The sequence below is a fragment of the Muntiacus reevesi genome, chromosome 6 (genome assembly GCF_963930625.1).
Source record: "Muntiacus reevesi chromosome 6, mMunRee1.1, whole genome shotgun sequence".
In the NCBI taxonomy this organism is placed as follows: Eukaryota; Metazoa; Chordata; class Mammalia; order Artiodactyla; family Cervidae; genus Muntiacus; species Muntiacus reevesi.
In genome coordinates, this window is record NC_089254.1 from 4,325,547 (window position 1) to 4,340,341 (window position 14,795).

General features: G+C 50.2%; 1 protein-coding gene across 3 annotated transcripts in view; it reads left to right on the forward strand.

The window, feature by feature from the left end:
- Positions 1–3,793: 3,793 nt before the first annotated feature.
- Positions 3,794–14,795, forward strand: part of COBL (cordon-bleu WH2 repeat protein) — a 298,749-nt gene continuing 287,747 nt past the window's right edge. For all 3 annotated transcript variants that reach the window (XM_065938872.1, XM_065938873.1, XM_065938874.1), the window contains exon 1: positions 3,794–3,984. In XM_065938872.1, coding sequence (XP_065794944.1) covers positions 3,944–3,984 — 41 coding nt within the window. In that variant the 5' untranslated portion in view covers positions 3,794–3,943. The remainder of the gene's footprint in view (positions 3,985–14,795) is intronic.

The window sequence follows — 14,795 nt, forward strand, 5'->3', positions numbered from 1 at the left end:
GACAGAGGAGCCTGGTGGGCTACAGTCCACAGGTCTGAAAGAGTTGGATATGACTGAAGAAACTTTGAAGCGCATTCACTCCCTGGGGCAGCAGCCCCTGACTCTCTGGGAAGTTGTTGGAAATGCAGACTCTCTGGAACACTGGAGCAGGAGTTGCATTTTAACACAATTCCCAGGAGCATCTTGGGTGTATTCTAGTTCAGGAAGCGCCGCTCTAAGCTGAGCTGCCTCCTAATGAGTTTGTCTCATGTACTTTCTTCTTCTTTTCCTCAAAAGGGATGCGGAGTAGTTGGAGGGACTCTGGGTATTCTAGGCACCCTGCCGGGAGGCCAGGACTAATTGCATGGGCTGAGTGGGCACTGCGGGCTTTTCCTGTCAAGGGGAAGGGAGCTCTGGGTGCAGACATAGCAGCAGAGCAGGGAGGTGGCGTCAGGGCAAGGAAGGGGAGACCCCAAGGTGGCCTTGCACTCTGGGTCACAGCGGTAGGGCCAGCACCCGCTCCTTGCATCCAGAGCTGCCTCGTGGCCATCCAGAGCCAGAGCTGGAAGCTAGTGACAGCTGGCATGGCCATGCCAAGCACGGTGTGCAGGTCTCAGAGCAGGTGCTCAGCCAGGCCCCCGCAGCAAAGCAGCAGAGGTGTAGCAATACTTAGGAAGGTGAGATGGGGTGGCTTCCCCGATGTGCGGGGGCCCACCCCCAACCCTATCTTCAGCAACCTCTTGATGGGTGATGGCAGCTTGAGAAAGGCCAGGGTGGGAACAGTCACGACAAAATTTGACAAAGCGTTCAAGTTGGGGTGTTTTTTTTGCCATTTTAAAAGATTTATCAGCACATCCCTGGATATTTACAATGCCCCGAATACGACACTAAATGATAGTTAATACCTGCAAAGGTTCTAATTTATTCAGGGAAACTTAACAGACTATGTAGGAAAAGAGCAGCAGGGAAACCCGCTCCCCCTGCACACAAGTGTGCATTTGCTATAGAAGCTTCATAAGCAAACTCAGGAGCGTGTCCTGCTCAGGGTGCCTCAGGGGCAGAGCCCCTGCCCGCAGACGCTTAGCCCACACCTATTGCCGTTCCCACGCTGTGTCTGGAAGCGTTAAGCCTCTGCCTGGTTCTTCAGTCTGGCTCCAATGCAAAGTGGTCAGCTGGCTCCGCTCCTCACACAATGACTGGCATATGGCAGATACTGCAAAGTATCCTTTGAACTGGGGCTTCCCTGGAGGCTCAGATGGTGAAGAATCTGCCTGCAATGCAGACCTGGGTTTGATTACTGGGTTGGGGAGATCTCCTGGAGAAAGGAATGGCTTCCCACTCTAGTATTCTTGCCTGGAGAATTCCACTGACAGAGCAGCCTGGTGGGCTGCAGTCCATGGGGTCGCAAAGAGCTGGACAGGATTCAGTGACTAACACACCACAACAACAGCATTCTGTGAGCTGCACAATTTTGGACCACATCTCCACACAGGTGGGTTTGCCAGGATCCCCACAGTAAAGGAAGTTTGGGTTGCAAACAGAACTGGTTCCCCACCTCCCAGGCTCTGTGCTCCTCCTCCACAGTTGACCGAGGAGGCTGCCAGGCTGGCCCAACTCTCCCCTAAAGCCTTGGGCACTCAGCCCACCATTCCTGGGGCAAGTCTGATCCTGCCCCCTCCTCCTCATGACATCTCTCACCAGTCCTCACCCTTCATCCCAATCCTGGTTAAAGGCATGTGCCGGTAGGGTTTCAGGGTCTGAGATGCCTGGTGGCCCTCCTGGAATCAGAGGTGTCCAGGTCTCTGAGTCCTTCGGGGCCTTTATTTTTGAGCAATCTGAACATCAGACTGGAGGTGGGACACTGCCTCCTTCTAGTCATCTCTTTCGGATGCTTACTGCCTCCCTGAGAAACAGCTACCTGCTTTGACCCCCTTCTCCACTGGGAACACTGGGCTATTGCTCCTGCCTCCCCTAGTTCCTCCTGCAGCCTTTCCAGGCCTTCCAGGGAGCTGCACTCTGTCCTGCACCCTCAGCAGGATCCAGACAGGGATCTCTAGACCCTCCCAGGCTGCCCTTTCTTATGTGGCGTCCAGAGTAAGGAGGGACTCCAGAAATCCGGAGGAGGAATCCTTGATCCCCACACCTAGAGGGGGAAGGATTAGGAGAGATTCATTCATTCAGTGCACCCTGCATTTGTCAGGCATCCCTTCTACCTGCCAGACTCTGTCCTAAATGCTGGGGGTCCAATGATATATGAAACAGACAAAGGCCCAACACTCACTGAGATCACATTCTAGGGGAGAAGACAGATGGTCAGACAAGGACAAAATGTGCCAAATATGACATACATATTTATATTCCATTGATTTATAATGTTTGCACCTGTAATTGTTTACTTACACAAAGTTCACAGACACATTCATATATAGAAGCAAAATTTTATCTATAATGAAAACATAAACAGCTATTTGTAAATACAAATATTTTAAAATAAGCAAATAACAAATCTATATTAAAAATATATGCTATATACAAATAGATAAATGCTTAGAGGAAAAATAACTCAGGACATGCAGAGCAAAACTAAGTCTATATTTCACACAGAGTGTTCTTGGAGGGCTAGCCTGGGGAGGTGACACCTGAGCGCGGACCACAGGGTGGAACTGGAAATGACACCGCAGAGCATCCTAGGCAGATGCCCGAGGTGCGCAGAATGGGAAGGCAGAGCTGCAGCGTGCTGGGCTGTGGGGCTGTGCTCCGAGTGGGCGCCCAGGTCTGAGGACCTAAGGCCTCTCAAGTTCCAGCAAGGATTTCCTATTCTGTATCTGGACTGGTCTCTCCTCTTCCTTAAGGGAAAAGCTGGAGGGCAGCTGGGGGAAGGCTCAGGCTGGCCTCTGGATTCCTCATCCCAGTTTTAGACCCAAAGGAACGCCTCCTCTAACACCCATCACTGCAGGCTCACTTACTCACATTTTATTCTAGTCCTTGGAACCCCACAAAAGAGTCATTTTTGTAAATCAGACTTTTGCACTAGCCCAGATCCCTTTTGTGGCTTCGGGACGGGTCAGAAGGAGTGTGGGGTGAAGCTCGGAAGATGTGGGGTCTCTGGCTGGCTTGCTCTGGGCCCCACGCGGGCTGCCTGTGCTGGCGTTTCTGCCTGCGGCCCCTCGAATCCATCACCGGGCAGCGCGACCGCAGCGCCCCTCTACCAACCAGGCAAACTCGAGCGTGCGTCCACCCGAGCTCCCAGGAGCAAGGCTGGGCCGGCTCCAGGCCCACAACTTCCAATACCTGACCGTGTGGAGCCCGAACTTGCCTTTCTAACAGGTTCTCAGGTGCTGCAGGTCAGGAACGCACATAGAGACCCACCGCACCTGAGCCGCTGCCCGGAAGGAGGTTCTGGGTTCCAGGGCGGCGAGGCTGACACTACTCACTCCTAGTGCTCCGACCTTCGTCCTCCCGTAGTCCTCCCACCGAGGCTGCCAGGTGCTTCCCCCTTCGCAGCTCCTCCCCGCCGCCGCGCGGCGCGCTCCCGGGACCCCCACGCGGCAGGAGACCCGTGCCCGCCCTCCCCGGAGCAGAGGCCCCGGGAAGCGGGCGGCGGAGAACCGGGTTATCTTCCCCGGCTCGGCTGCCGCCCGGCCCCCGCCCTGGACGCGCGCCGCTGGCAGAGCCGGCCGCTCCGGAGGCGCGCGGCGGCGGGGGCGGTGCTCCCGGGGGCGCGGCGCACCTTGCTCCCGCGCCCCCGCCCCGCGCCGGCCCCTCCCCGCGGCCCGCGCCCCCGCCCGCCTGGATCCGTTCCAGCCCCTTCTGCCGTTCCGGCCCGGCCGCTGTCCTCCGCCGGCCCGCGACGGAGGACGATGGGTCAGCGCGGAAAAAGTGAATGAGGGCCGCGGCGGCGGCAGCGAGCGCCTGACTCGCGGGGCCCGAGCGCCGCCCGCGCCCCGCCTCGCCCGCCGACTCCATGGACGCGTCGCGAGCCTCGGCGGCCAAGCCCCCGACCGGGTAAGCCGCCCCGGGCTCCCCTCGCCTCGCGCGCCGGCGTCCGCGCGGCGAGCACTCGGGACGGGGCGCCCCTTTCGGGGCCGCGAGCACGCGCCCGGCGGGGGAAGGGAGTTGTGTACTTTGGGCGCTCAGGTCGTTGCCCGGGTAACAGTGTCAGTCCGCGGCCCCGGCGCTTTTCGCGTGTGTGCGTTTGTGTGCGCGCTCCATTTGGGGATTGTGCGCTCCCTTTTGGGGGTCCCCGCGGGCGGAGCCCCACGCTTTCCCTGCCACCCGCCAGAGCTCCCCCTGCGGGAGGGGAGGAAGGCGGTGGAGAGCGGCCCGGGCCCCAGCCCTGTCGCTGACTTGCCCCTTGGGGGACTGTGTCCCAGTCTGCCAGCCCGCCCCACCGTCCGCTCCTCCTCCCCCCAAAAGGAAGGTGCCGCGGTCTCGGCAAGGCTGTGCGGGGCACTGCTTTGGAGGTTTTCTGCTGCTCCCCTCCCCGGCTGGCTTTTCGGGGCTCCTCGGAACCAAGTGACCCGGGCCTGCCCCGGGGACCCCAGCATCTCACTAAGGTTGGGGCTCCCATCCCTGCCGGCGCGGCCGCTCCTCTTGCCCAAACCTTCGCGGGGTCTGTTTTCCATCCCACAACTCGTGTGTGCGGATTCCACGTCACGTTCGTATTCTCCTCGCTGAGTGACTTCCCTAATACAAGAATAACCCCGCTCTTTAACCAGATCCCGAGCTGGAGTTCGAACCGTGCGGGACCCCCGCCGGGCCGGGTGGCCTGCGCACAGAGCCCAGGGCGTCGCGCGCTCGGCTGGCCAGGGCGGTGCGTCCCCGCGGGGCACACCCAGGACCTGCGAGCTGTCTCAAGGGCCTGGAGCGAGCGTGTGATGAGTCCTGCGAATGGAATGAGTGCCCGGGTGGGCCCTGCACCTGCTTACCGAAGGGGCCCACGCTCCACTCTAGCAACTGGTCTCCAGTGAGGCAGCTCTGGGGACAACTAATCTCTCTCATTGCAGTGCGTCCCGTTGACTCATCCTGCCCGCGCGTACTCATAGGCCGCGCTGCTGCCCAAGTGCGCAAAAGGTTTTCAAAAACTGCGTTTTTCTTTCTTTTTTAACTCTGCCCTTAATGCCAGGAAAAAGTGAGCCAGGTTAGCAAATCAAATAATCCTGAAGCTGAGGAATGTTAAAAGGAACTTTTTTTTTTTTTTTGCTGTGCGCTTAGTGGCGGTTATGTAATTCCCTTTGAACAAACAAATCTCCCCCAAAGAAAAGAAATGTGGAAGGTCCTTTTTCATGGTAGTGGGCATCGCAAAATGACATCGAGAAATGTGAAACAGAATTGCTGCTAATCTGTCTCCATTGGAGAGGTTATTTAATGAGTCTGTTTACGAGACCGGGATCCTTTTGGCAAAACTAACTTATATTTGAAGAGGTCAGCAAACATTTAAGAGGTCAACAAACATTTAAGAGGTGAGCAAAATTGTATCCAAAAAGTACTTGTAAAATCCTTTAAAAGAGTCTGATTGTAGAAGTGAAATGGGGATTCTTAAACTTGGGACACTGTTTCCAGGGTGGTATTTGTGTAAGCAAGAAGTTAGTCACCACCGCCCAGTCTGGTTCTGGTGCTTTGCAGACCTCTGGCCTTCATGTCCAAGCCCACCCTCCGCCAACTCCGGAGAGACTAGGGGCTTTTGCTGGATATGGTAACAAACCTGAGATTGTTATTCTTGATGGATTTGACTCTTTCCTCACACTCACATGCGGAGCCTCCTGTCCTCTTATGTGAACATCTTTGACCAAGAAATGCAGACATAATGTTTTTAAATCTCTCATTCTCAATTATTGTATCATTTGTTTTAGTACCTTTTAGTAAACAGACGCCAACCAAATACAGCATGCTTAAAATCAGAGGGCAGAAATGGTCTTGGTTTTTGTTTTTGTTTTTAATGTTTTATATAATTTAGGTGTATTGGTTGCCTATCAGAAAGGAAAGATACAGATGTGACATTTCTGGCTTTGGTACATTATTGGTGGCAATCAGCTTCTGTTGGTTCTTCACTGAAATTACCATCTCCTCTGACCTGTTCCTGTGCTGCCTTAGAATAAGGCAATGCCTGCCACGTGCTCTATGCTCCAGAGAATATGTTTTTCTCTGATACTGCCATGATTGGTTATCTAATCCCCCTTTCATTGAGCTATTACTTTTCCACACCATAGCAGATGACTAATGTGATGGATTTGTTGTCCTTCACTGAGACTGGCATTTGCCTTGTGTTATGTAGAAATGAGCTGGATGGGGACAATGAATTAAGGACATGTCACCTTATAAAATGACGTGTATGACAGTCCTTCTTGAGAATTACTGAAGGGCCAGAGACATTAGTGAATGTAAACTCACTGACTGTATGTCTGCCTAATTTATTAATACATAGTTATTAGCTACCTTTGTTGAGAACACAAGTATACATTTTATTTGGATGGGAATTTAGGTTTTTACTAGTAATTTCATTGAAACCATATCTTAGGGCTAACTTAATTTCAAACTGTTGGGGAAAAGTATTCTTTTAGGAAAGAGGACATAGGCAAAAACTAACCAATCAGACCATGTGACTTTTCAAGAATTTCAGACCTTAGTTGAGGTATACTAATTGATGGAATATTCTAGAATGCAAGTAAAAGTAAATTCCCTTTGAGTAAAGTTTTAAAATATCTCCAAGTCCATTTAAGGCAAAGTTTATTGACTTACTTTTAGTTATCTGTTTGAGTATTTGTGAGATCTACTGTAGTAGTTCAGCCCATTCCACTATTCTTGTTTGAAAAATCTCATGAATAGGGGAGACTGGTGGGCTACAACCCATGGAGTCACGAAGAGTCAGACATGACTGAGCAACTAGGCACGCATGCATACACCCACATCCCGGCAGTTGGTTATGGACACAGGATTAAATTTCCCACTCGAGCTGGTAGGAACAAGAGGCAGCATGTTGGTGAGTTTGGCAGGATAGTAGTTAATTTTTATTTTTTCCCCTGAGGTAGAAATGCGTATTTCTGTAGGATAGAATAGTCTCCAGTGACATGAAATGTCTAAACAGCTGGTGCCTTTGCCCATTGGCTTCATTCAGGAGCATGCTTGTGTGAATATCAGTGGAAGTCTGTGAGTCAGTTTCACCAGAGTGTGTGCTCCCTGGAGACATAGCTGGTATTCCCTTCTCTGCATAAATTTGTCATTACTTAATCAAGTTATTAGAACATGAAATAATTTTAAAGATATTAATCGAAGTGGGTAACTTGAGCTTCTTGAATCCTGTTGACACCAAACATACTGCTAAGTATGGGAGGCCTGCTGCTCCTGACCGTGAACTTGTGTGGCCGCCTTGGCATTCTCTACCTTATCTCTCAGGAGCTTGCAAAGATAGTGAAATGCTAGCAGGTATGCTCTGTAAAAACAAGTTTAGGCTTCTGCCCGCCCCCCCTTTTTTTAAAGTTTCTAGGCTTTCGGCTAACCTGTTAGAAAGTTGTTTACATGCTTAGAAATGACAGCTTGAGTGATTATTTGCTGCATTAAAATTTTCCCATTCAATTTGAGCTTTTTTTTAAGATGTTACTTCTGAGCTCTTCTTTAAGTCAGTAGTTCATTTAAGGACATTAAAATTCATTCTTGTCTGATGTAAGATGGAGAGGAGATCTCAGAATTTTATTCTTTTGTAATAATAGTTTTTCTTAATACTTTTTAAGTACATTAGAGGTGTTGAATATTTCCCTGTTACAACAGCAGATAATCTTAGAGCATTGTAAGTATTTCTCAGTGGTTGTGTGATGGAGCTGAAGCTGATATGTGATTAAATTTGGTGTAAAGGTGTTTGTACCAGGCACGGCAGCCCTTGGCTCCACCTCTGTCCCTCCCTGCTGACTTTTCCTGGTGCCAGCGGATCAGATTATTATTAGGTAGGTCCAGGCGAGTGACACCCCCATGGGCATGCAGGTCTGGGTCTGGCGGCCTCTTTAATTTGGGACCTGGGACGTGTGAACACCTCTATGTGCTTCCATAATTATTAGGAAAGCAGCGATTGTGGGTTGTCTGCACACCGATGAGTAGTTTAGGTTTCTAGGCCTTTTGTGCTTTGCTGTTAAATTTATATTTGTAATTGGTCGTAAGTTTTAAAAGGGAGTAGAGATGTTTGACCCCAGAGTAGTGTTTAGATTGAAATTGCGCAAATTTAAAACATAGGAACACTTGATTGTGATGTAGGTCTGAACTAAGTAAAAGTGTTCAGTGTATTTACGTGTGTTTTTCTAGCACCCCTTTATTCTCTCCCCATCTGCATTTAATTTGGGGTCTGTGGATTGTATGTGTTGGATAATTTTAGTTGTAAATTTTTTTTCAGTTACTTTATATTGTAACAGAACATAGATTTGGTATTTCATGATTCACTTAAGGCTTTTATATATCTTCATCTTTGTATTTTTTTCTCCAGTTAAACTAATTAGTATTGATTTGTATTATTGACATATTGATACTCTACCTTCTTACTATTTTACAATTTTCATTTAAGTGAATTCCACCCCCCTCCACCTTATACCTTTGTTTTCTCACTTTCACCTCGTCACTGGAGTGTTCATCTTTCAGGACCACTTGCTGGCTTTGAGCACCTGAATTGACGACAGCGTCATCAACTTTATCACTTTTCCTTCATGTTTCCATAATTCTTTATTTTTTACTCATCTCTCCCAGCCATAGTATTCAGGGATTTTCTCACTTGTACTTTATAAGGTTTCATTTGCTTTTATACAAAGCTAATGATGGTAACTTTTTTCAAGTGTTTGTTCTTTTTTTTAAAATTGAGATATACTTGTTTTGCAATGTTGTTAGTTTCTGCTATAAAATGAAGTGAATCAGCTGTTATTGTTCAGTTCCTAAGTTGTGTCTGACTCTCTGTGACCCCGTGGACCACAGCACTCCAGGTTCCCCTGTCCTTCACTATCTCCTGGAAGTTGCTCAGATTCCTATCCATTGAGTCGGTGATGCTATCTAACCATCTCATCCTCTGCCACTCTCCTCTTTTGCCTTCAGTCTTTCCCAGTATGAGGGTCTTTTCCAGTGATTTGGCTCTTCATATCAGGTAGTCAAAGTATTGGAGCTTCAGCAGCAGTCCTACAAATGAATATTCAGTGCTGATTTCCTTGAGGATTGCTTGGTTTGATCTCCTTGAGGTCCAAGGGGTCCTCAAGAATCTTCTCCAGTACCACAATTCAAAGGCATCAATTCTTCAGCACTCAGCCTTTCTTCTGGTCCAACTTTTACAACCATACATGAGTACTGGAAAAACCATAGCTTTGATTATATAGACCTTTATCGGCAAAGTGATGCCTTTGCTTTTTAATACACTGTCTAGGTTTGTCATATGTACACATACATTCCCTCCCTCTTGGACTTCCCTCCCTCCCCCATCCCACCCCTCTAGGTCATCACAGAGCACCGAGCTGAGCTCCCTGGGCTGTGGAGCAGGTTCCTGCTGGCTGGCTGTTTTGCACATGTAGTGTATATGTCAGTCCCGATCTCCCAATTCAGCCCACGCCCCGCTTCCTCGTCTGTGTCCAGAAGCCCATTCTCAAGTCTGTCTCTCTATTCCTGCCCAGCAAATAGGCTCCTCTGTACCATTTTTATAGATTCTACATGTATGTGTTAATATGTGATATTTGTCTTTCTCTTTCTGATTTACTTCACTCTGTTTGATAAGTCTCTAGGTTCATCCATGTCTCTACAAATGACCCAATTTTGTTCCTTTTTGTGTGTGTGCATATTCAGTCACTCAGTTGTGTCTGACTCTCTGCAATGCCATGGACTGTAGCCCCCCAGGCTCCACTGTTCATGGAATTTCCCAGGCAGCAATACTGGAGTGGGTTGCCATTTCCTACTCCAGGGGATCTTCCTGACCCAGGGATGGAACCCGTGTCTCCTGCATTGACAGACAGATTCTCTACCACTGTGCCAGCATTCCATTGTGTATATGTACCACATCTTCCTTGTCTGTTCCTCTGTCCTGGGACATTTAAGGACCTAACGGTGTTTATTTATTCTAAACTAGATTTTGCTGTGCATGCTCGGGTCTCCAGCAGCTGCTACGTTTCCTCCTGCCTACCTCATGGGCAGTCCTCCTCTGCAGGGACAAGGATGCTCACTTCCCTAACTGGGGGGATACATTGCAGCCTCTCGGGCTTGTGCTCACGTCTGTTGGTCCCCTCATTAGGTGCTAAGCTGTTGCTTGCCAGAACCATGTCTCCTACAGGTTAAGGTCAATTAGAATAAATTTCACAGCCAAAAACATTTCTGTTTTAAAAAAGAAAAATCTTGTCAAGCAGCAACTCAGACATATTTTACTGAGATCCATTTGATGAGACAGGTTCCCAGACCACATATGCATTTGGGAACTTTTGCAGCTCCAGTCCCCACCTCCACCAAAGCAAGTGAAGGTCTCTTTTTATGAGACACTGATCACTTTCAAAAGATCACTGAAGTCCTTATCCTTTTTCCTGAAAACAGAGACTCCCAAAGATGAGCCAGATAACCAGGAATCCTGCTTCATCATTCTTTCTTATTCCTTCTCACCACATTACCCAGGATCCCAGATGAGGGATATTGACTTACAGACCCTCTCCCTTCCTTCAGACAGGGGACAGCAGGCTGTCTTCCTCCGTGGACACCCGTGGATATGCTTGCACCCTCACTGGGCCAGGCAAGGATCTTTCCCTAGTCCAGAATTCCTTGTGCTTGGCCATTAATCCAATTTGACTTTCTTCATCAAACGCAGACAGGTAGGCTTGGTGGAAAGAATACAGGCTCAGGAATAGGAAGACTCGGGTCCAGGTGTCAGATGTGTAGGATCACATTTAGTGACCTCTGAGCCAAGCCTGCAGTCCTGTCCTGGTGTGGCTCCTGCTTCCTTGCCGGCTCAGCGGAATGCCGTGAGGATGAAGGTGCTCTGTGTGTGTGTCCTGTCCGGAGCCACTGAAACGTGACGCTGAATCTTTCACTTTCTCCAGTTTTCATTCATAAACTGTTGCAACCAGGTAGGTCAGTGGCGCCCTCGTGGGCCGGGAGGCCCAGCATCTCCTTTCTCACGGCCCCTGTCCTTCCTGAGCTGAGCGCACCCTGCTCTCTCAGGCTGCCTCTCTCCCCAGGGCCCAGCGATGTTTCTTCTTTCCCAGTTAGCGCCTGCCTCCTCCCCCAGCTGTAGCTGGGGGCTCCAATCACAGCCATTGAGGCCCCTCATCTCATCTCAGATAAGGAGCCTGACCTTCGCCTCTTGCGGTTGTGCTGATTCCCCCACTGGAAGTGCTTATGTGAGGTCAGGGTTTTCCATCAAGTATCTCTGATCCGCAGATGTCTGAGCTCCTGGGAGGCAAAGGTGCTACCTTGGGATAAATTGTGTCATAACTTTATGGCACAGGATTTTTGTTGCTGTTGTTGTTCAGTAACTAAGTGCTGTCTAACTCTTTGTGACCCCATGGACTGCAGCACACTAGGCTTCCTTGTCCTTCATTATCTCCCAAAGTTTGCTCAAACTCATGTCCATTGAGTTGGTGATGCCATCCAACTATCTCATCCTCTACCACCCTCTTCTCCTTTTGCCTTCCATCTTCCCCAGCATCAGGGTTTTTTCCAGTGAGTTGACTCTTCACATCAGGTGGCCAAAGTATTGGAGCTTCAGCTTCAGCCTCAGTCCTTCCAATGAATATCCAGGGTTGATTTCCTTTGGAATTGACTGGCTTGACCTCCATGCAGTCCACGGGACTCTCCAGAGTCTTCTCCAGCACCACAGTTCAAAAGCATCTGTTCTTCAGCACTCAGCGTTCTTTATGTTCCAACTCTCACATCTGTACGTGACTACTGGAAAAGCCATGAAAGTGAAAGTCACTCAGTCATGTCTGACTCTTTGTGACCCTGTGGACTCGTCCATGAAGTTCTCCAGGCCAGAATACTGGAGTGGGTAGCCTTTCCCTTCTCCAGGGGATCTCCCCGACCCAGGAATCAAACCAGGGTCTCCTGCATTGCAGGTGGATTCTTTACCAACTGAGCTATTAGGGAAGTCCATAGCTTTGACTATGTGGACCTTTATCAGCAAAGTGATGTCTTTGCTTTTTAATATGCTGTCTAGGTTGGTCATAGCTTTTCTTCTAAGGATCAAGTGTCTTTTAATTTCATGGCTGCAGTCGCCATCTGCAGTGATTTTGGAGCCCAGGCACAGGATACACAGCTGGAATTCAAAAAGTGAGCCTGCATCCCCCTGTCAGTGGAAGATATTGGGTAAGATGGACTCAAGACTCATGTGATCTCTGAAACCATAGGAACAGAAATGTTCCCAGAAATTCTAGATCCTTCTTCTTTAAAGACTGACTTTTTAAAAACTTGCTGCTTCATCTTGTTTTTCCTGACTGTAGGACATCGGAAAGATCAGTTGTCACTGAACTGTTTAGCCCCCCTGCTCTGACTGGGTGTGTGGGCTGTGCCGTCCTGTTCTTTGCAGACTTTGGAGGTATTGGATGTCTGATTTTGAAGAACTGAAGTGAGTTTATTAGATGATGCAGAGTGATGGCAACTGAGAGATGAAGTCATCTTCTCTTTCCCTCCTGTGAAAGTCCAGTTCTGCAAGCAGGTGTTGAGGTGTGCTGTGATCTGCCTCCCAACTTAACATGTTCAAATCCTAAGCGAGGTGGCAGTGTTAGGAGGTGGGCTCCTGGAGGGTTAGGACACGAAGGTGGGCCCGGGCCCTCCCTACTGGGATCAGTGCCCTTATGAAGGACACCCCGAGAGCTCCCGTGGCCCTTCCATCCATGCAGATAGGGGGAGAAAGAAATCTGTGACCTGGAAGAGGTCCCCCGGACCACACGAGCACCCAGGCTTGGCCTTCAAGCCTCCAAAACTGCAAGCAGTATGTGCCTATTGCTTACAAGCCCCCTAGTTTGTGGTCCTTTGTAAAAGCAGCCTGAACAGGCTAAGACACGGTACCAAGTCCCAGGGGACCTGCTTCTTCACATCTGGTGGCCCTGTCCGCTCCGGCCTTGCGATTGTGGGAGGAGGCGGGGGCCCTGCCCTTTACTCTGGGGCCTGGTCCTCAGGTTGCACATCCCTTTACTCGTGTCTATGGCCCAGTCTTTTTCTAATCATTGTAAGATTTGCATGACATGGCATTCGCCATCTCTGCAGCTCGGTGGCATTAAGTGCAGTCACGTTCTTCTGCTGCAGTCACCATTCATCTCCAGAATCGGTTTCTTCCCAAGTATCCAGTCTCTCCCCAATGCACTGCCCCCAGCTGCTAGTGCCTACCCTCCTACTTTATGTGTGGGTGAATTTCAGACAGAAAGTCTAGGAACTTCCAGGAATCCTAGATAGCTTCCAGGAATCCTCTGATAGCCCAGGTGGTAAAGAATCCCCCTGCAATGTGGGAGGCCCTGGTTCGATTCTTGAAATTTCCTAGAACAGAAATCCTGTCTAGGGACTTCAGAAAGGTAAAATCTTGAAGTGTTTGTCTTTCTGCAACTGGCTTATGTCACTTAGCAGAATGTCCTCGTCGTAGCCAGTGTGGAATTTCCTTCCTTTTTAAGGCTGCATGTGTGTTCACTGCTGTTGGTTTGTTCACGCATCTGTCCATGGACACTTTTGCCTCCATGTCGGCTGCTGTGAGTGATGCTTCTCTGGAGGTCCCTGCTCTGAATCCTTTCCTGTCTTATCCCTGGGGTGGGATAACCGGATCATAGGCAATTCTATGTTTAGCTCTTTCAGGATCACCACCCCGCTTTCCACAGTAGTGACTCTGTTCACCATTACAGCCAGCAGTGGCTGAGGGCTCCCGTTTCTGCATCCCCCCTGCACTGACCTTGTCCTTATCACCTGCTCCTTTCCAGTCATGGAAGATGAGGGGAGAGGGCCAGGGATCTGCCTGGGGTCCTTGCTGATGTGCTGGAGCTTCTGACTTTCCGTGGGGACTGGGAGGAGCTGCAGTGAAAGTAATCACACAGGCCAGGTGGCCCTGCCCCTCCTCCTCCGGGATTCCAGGGGCCCCGGAAGCCCTTGGCCTCTGCTGGAGACCCGTCCTCGGTTTAGTCTGAGCATCACCCACAGCAGTGGCGCAGGGCTCCTCCGCGGCATGGCTGCGGGCCTGTGACAGCCCGCCCTGGGCCGCGGGCAGCGCTGGGCGGCAGTGACGCCTCCCCCAGGCCTCCAGGAGAAACCTGTTCATGTGCCTGGCCCTGACCCTGCCTTACCTTAGTCTGGAATAGACCAGGGCGCCGGCAGTTTACTTTTTCTGATGTCTCTGTTCCTGCCATGCATGTCCTGTCCGCTCTGGCTTGTTAAGAATGGGCACCAGCCTGGAGAGGTGGGGAGGGAGGAAGATTTCCAAAGCTGGTCCACGGGGTGGCTGCAGCAGGAGAACCTGGGTTCCTGCCTGGGTGGGGAGTTGGCGGGTTGGTGAGAAGAGCAGCAGAAAGGGTGGGGGGTCCTTGCCAGGCCTTTGCTCAGCGTCTGTGCTCCACGCAGCCTTGGGCTGGTGGAGTGGACCAGATGTATTGACCCTTCAGAAATGTGGAAATGGCTTGAAGCCTTAAATGCTTAGGTAGCAAACTGAGGTGAGGAGACTTGGGAAAATGGGCTGTGAGTGTGAATGTGTGTGTGTGCACATGGGACATGAAGTTTAAGCTCACTTCCAGCCCTGGGCAAAGTAGCAGACTCCCAAATCAGATCCTGGCAGTTTTAGCAACCCTGATGGTTAGGGAGTTGAATTTAAAAATAGCTAGGGTGGGAGTGATAATATAGCAGAAGAGGAG